The sequence below is a fragment of the Colobus angolensis genome, unplaced genomic scaffold, assembly GCF_000951035.1.
Source record: "Colobus angolensis palliatus isolate OR3802 unplaced genomic scaffold, Cang.pa_1.0 Scaffold236, whole genome shotgun sequence".
In the NCBI taxonomy this organism is placed as follows: domain Eukaryota; kingdom Metazoa; phylum Chordata; class Mammalia; order Primates; family Cercopithecidae; genus Colobus; species Colobus angolensis.
In genome coordinates, this window is record NW_012115555.1 from 1467188 (window position 1) to 1472195 (window position 5008).

Genomic DNA, 5008 nt, shown 5'->3' on the forward strand with positions numbered 1-5008 from the left:
GAAAGGAAAGGAAAGGAAAAGGAAAGGAAAGGAAAGGAAAGGAAAGGAAAGGAAAGGAAAGGAATGGAAAGGAATGGAAAGGAAAGGAAAGGAAAGGACAGAAATAAAAAGGAACGAAGGAAGGAAGCACATATTAATTATTTGGTCTTTTAGTCTCCTCTGTCTTTGTTGTCCATCTCTTTCCACCTCTGTTCATGCATTCCTTTCTCCCTCTTCCCTTTCAGGATCCATCTCTGGCTCCCTACTCCTTTATGGAGATGGACAGTGGGTTTGTAAAACAAAAGTTGAAAAGTCAGATAGTTAAAAGGGGAAGTGAACTGGAAGGTACTCTAAACTTTCATAACCTTATTAACCGTGGCTACTCCCATTCTGATTTTGTTTGGCAGTGGAAGTTTCACCTGCTTTCCAGGACACTTGGTGTCTTTGTTCCAAATTTCCTTTCTTCAACCTCACACCAGAGTGCCCTGGTCAGGCTCGGCTCATCCATCAGGCACAATGTGGGCAGTGCAGGGTAGCTTCCATACTGTAAAGCAACATGAGAATGTTTCAACTCCTTTAAAATTAGAAAAAAAAAAAGAAATATTAGAGCCTAAGAAAATGTTTTAACTTTTAATTCAGCCTAGATTATATTGTTTTTATACCAACTCAGTCATAAAATATAATTTTCCATATTTTTATGGAGGAAGGGGCCCACACAAGCAAGAGTGCTCAGGACTCACATGTCAGAACACAGACCTGGTCATGACCGATCCTGGCCTTCGTATGGTTCTGCTACCTGTGTGCCTGTCTGTTTTCTCCAACATCTATGTGGTCCTCCAATATAGCAACTGCCATTCAATACACATGTTTGAGCACAAAGTGAGCTAAGTTTTAAGGATTCAAAGATGAAAAGTCATGCTGTCTTCCCTGCAGAGGGTGCGCAGACTAGTGATGGAAACAGTATGGGGTGCAGGAAAGCAGAAGGCCATTGCTGAGCAGGGCAGTGGACCCAGCAGAGGCTGAAACAATACAAGTGACTCGGTTCCAGGTGGGCCAGCAGGGGTGACATCCTCTAGCAAAATTGGTACCCAAGACAAGTACCAGAAGAAAAGAAGGATTGCATGTATTCCACATATATTCATGTTTGAACAAGGAGTCAAGGTTTATGGCAAGGATAAGAAGGCTTTGTTGGTGGCCTGTTAAGACCAACCAGGGCAAGTTATGCTGGATAGGGAAGAAGGTGAGCTGGAAGAAGAACAGACAAACTTGGACAGGAGACACTGAGATGGAGGGACTGGAGGTCATAACGTGGTCAAAAACATGTTGATGAGAGGACTCAGCTACAAAGTTGTTAACTTAAGCAGAAACCTCAAGGATGGATTTTAGGATTTCTCCAGGAAGTTCTAAAAGATAATTTCATTTCAGGGAGAAAAACAACAGACCACGGCAAAGACCAGGGAACATGAAAGGATAATGTAGTTTGGTTTGCTTGGCAGATACTTGTGAAGGACGTTGAACTGTAAGGCTGTGGATATCCTCCTTACAGAACTTACTACAGTACAGAACTTACTACAGTGTCTGTTCCCTTACCTACCTGACTCTCCCACTATTCAGTTTATTCCTTAATGGTAGACCATGCCTGATTGGTGTTTTACACATTCCCTGCTGTGTCTGACACTTGTGGATGCTCAGAAAGTGGGGAAGGAAGGAAAGATACGATGGTAAAAGGTTTACACATGTCTTGACAAGAATGTCCAGTTCGGCTCACTTGGCTGGCATTGTACTGCATGGCCGCTGTTCTGCTCTGGCATCCTCAGACAAGCACACTGCCCATTAGAGGAAAAAGGGTGACTCTAAGTGTTGAGTCAGAACGCTGTAGACATTTAGTAACCTTCTTCACAGGAAAAAAAAGAAGAAAAAGAAAAGAAAAAAAAAGGTGGGAGGAATGACAGAAATCCAAAAACTAGTAGAGCTTCCACTTTTCATTTCAGAAGAAATCAGTTGCTGTCCTCTAAGGACCATTACTATTAACAAAACGGAGACCTTAGAAGGAGGCATTGTTTATTTATTATATATTTTGTAATGTTATTTCTGATCTTGTTATACTCTTTCTTATATCCTATGATTGTTAGCAGAAATTATTTTAAATTAATAAGATCCTGCATGCTTTTCCTTTAAAAAAAAAAAAAAAGAAAGAAAGACCTCTGTGTAGAGTATCCTATTCTGAGCCAGTCCTGAGAAGAAAGGAAGTATAATCAATTTGTTATTAACCAATGGAAGAATTAAGTGAAAGATAAATGTCAGGAAGCAGAGGGAAGTAAATCTAATCTCCGACTAAGAAAGCTAAATACTATGATAACTCATTCATCCCTTCTTTTGTTCATTTACATTATTTAATCATAAGTCCATGACATGCCAGGCACTCAAAATAATAAAAATTGGACATGCGATATTCTGCCCTTGTGTAGCGCACACTATAGTGGGAAAGAAAGTGCACTTTTAACCGGACAACTACCAACAACACAAAGAGGGGAGGAAGCAGGGGCTGGAAATGTCCACGGACTGTGCCAAAGATGAAGCCCATAATATCTGAAAGTCAGTTTCTTTCATCATTTTGTGTATTAAGGTTCTTTCTTCCCCTGTTCTCCACCTTCCTGCTTGTCATCTTCACTCATCAGCTGACCACGTTGCCTCTTGTGGTGTAAACTTGTACCAGACTTACGGTCTCTCTGGCCAGTACACCCATGAATTTGATGGAGACGAGGAGTTCTACGTGGACCTGGAGAGGAAGGAGACGGCCTGGCGATGGCCTGAGTTAAGCAAATTTGGAGGTTTTGACCCACAGGGTGCACTGAGAAACTTGGCTATAGCAAAACACAACTTGAACATCGTGACTAAACGCTACAACTCTACCGCTGCTACCAATGGTATGTGTCCACCATTCTGCCTCTCTTTACTCAGTCTATCCCTTCATACCAAGTTTCATTATTTTCTTTCCAAGAGATCCTCAGATCTTCTCATGGCAATTGCTGAAATTTTATCATCTCCCATCTCTAAAATCACATCTTCCCATGTAATACAAGGGTCTTTCCATTATGCATTAATTAAATCCTTCTAGGAGAGGTCTCATCAACCTCCTACTTTATTAAACATACCCACAGAGAGAAGGGCACGGTAATAAAGCAGAGGCAATGTGTCGTTGCTCCCAAGCAGAAGGTAAATAAGGCCTCTTTGACTATCAGGTGGTGAAATGCTGGTAGGAGGGCTCTTCCAGGATGTAATGCAGAAGATCAGGGCAGAGCTATTCGCACTTCACATCAGTGCTGTTTCCTCACCACAGAGGTTCCTGAGGTCACAGTGTTTTCCAAGTCTCCCGTGACGCTGGGTCACCCCAACACCCTCATCTGTCTTGTGGACAACATCTTTCCTCCTGTGGTCAACATCACATGGTTGAGCAATGGGCACTCAGTCACAGAAGGGGTTTCTGAGACCAGCTTCCTCTCCAAGAGTGATCATTCCTTCTTCAAGATCAGTTACCTCACCTTCCTCCCTTCTGCTGATGAGATTTATGACTGCAGGGTAGAGCACTGGGGCTTGGACGAGCCTCTTCTGAAACACTGGGGTAAGGATGAGTTTCACCATTTTTTGATGCTTTCTTGTCTGTCAAGTTTAGAACTTCCTGCCTTTTACTCCTATATCCCAAAACTTGTTTTCCACACTTCATGGGTTTCTTTTCTCTCTCTCTGTTTCTTTTTTTTGAAAGAGTAAAGCAAAAAAGCAGAAATTTATTGAAAATGAAAGTACACTCTACAGGATGAGAACAGGCCTGCCACTTCATGGTTTTCTAATGATAGACTTCACTCTCCTCCCTAAGCCTTGAGTCTTTGCAGAGCCAACCCTCCACCCCATCCCATCCCATCCCACACACATGCACATGAGCACACTGCACATTCTGACCTCAACAGCTTCACTTCCACAGAGCCGGAGATTCCAGCGCCCATGTCAGAGCTCACAGAGACTGTGGTCTGCGCCCTGGGGTTGTCTGTGGGCCTCGTGGGCATTGTGGTGGGCACTGTCTTCATCATTCAAGGCCTACGTTCAGTTGGTGCTTCCAGACACCAAGGGCCCTTGTGAATCCCACCCTGTAAATGAAGGTAAGATTGAGATTGGTTAGAGCTGAAGCCTCACTATGAGAGGAAGGAAAGTGGGAGGGTGTTGTGGACGTGAATGTGGTAGAAAGTTGTAGAGGAATTGGGAAGTGGCATGATGATGACACAGGAGTCCTCTCGGACCCATCGATCTCATGTCTTTCCTGTTGCAGGTACATCACCATCTACAGGAGCAGAAGAGTGGACTTGCTACATGACTTAGGACTATTCTCTGGCCCGATTTATCATATCCCTTGTCTCCTCTAAATGTTTCTCCTCTCACCTTTTCTCTGGGACTTAAGGTGCTCCTCTCACCTTTCTCTGGGACCTCAGAGCTCACAAATACCTTTACATTCTTTCCCTGACCTCCTGATTTTTTTCCTTTTCTCAAACGTTACCTACTAAGACGTGCCTGGAGTAAGCCACCCAGCTACCTAATTCCTCAGTAACCTCTATCTAAAATCTCCATGGAAACAATAAATTCCTTTTATGAGATCTATGTCAAATTTTTCCGTCTTTCATCCAGGGCTGACTGAAACTATGGCTAAGAATTGGGGGACTCTTATCTTTCAATCCTGTTTAATCTCATTTCCCAGATCATTTTTCATGTCCAGTAACACAGAAGCCACCAAGTACAGTATAGCCTGATAATATGTTGATTTCTTAGCTGACATTAGTATTTCTTGCTTCCTTGTGTTCCTACCCTTGGCACTGCCACCCACACCTCAATTCAGGCAACAATGAAGTTAATAGATACCATCTGCCCTTGGCCCAGAATTGCTATAGCAAAAATTTTAAAACCAAAAAATAAGTCTGTACTAATTTCAATGTGACTTTTAAAAGTATGACAGAGAAAAAAGTTAGGATAAAGGAACTTTGAA

General features: G+C 42.7%; 1 protein-coding gene across 2 annotated transcripts in view; it reads left to right on the plus strand.

Annotated features, from left to right (window-relative positions):
- LOC105513789 (HLA class II histocompatibility antigen, DQ alpha 2 chain) overlaps positions 1-5008 on the plus strand; it is a 7499-nt gene extending 2491 nt beyond the window's left edge. Inside the window, exons 2-6 of one of the 2 annotated variants that reach the window (XM_011944806.1) lie at positions 225-1219; positions 2658-2906; positions 3320-3601; positions 3959-4133; positions 4301-5008. In XM_011944806.1, coding sequence (XP_011800196.1) covers positions 1201-1219; positions 2658-2906; positions 3320-3601; positions 3959-4113 — 705 coding nt within the window. In that variant the 5' untranslated portion in view covers positions 225-1200 and the 3' untranslated portion in view covers positions 4114-4133; positions 4301-5008. The remainder of the gene's footprint in view (positions 1-224; positions 1220-2657; positions 2907-3319; positions 3602-3958; positions 4134-4300) is intronic. The other variant, XM_011944805.1, reaches the window with a different exon arrangement.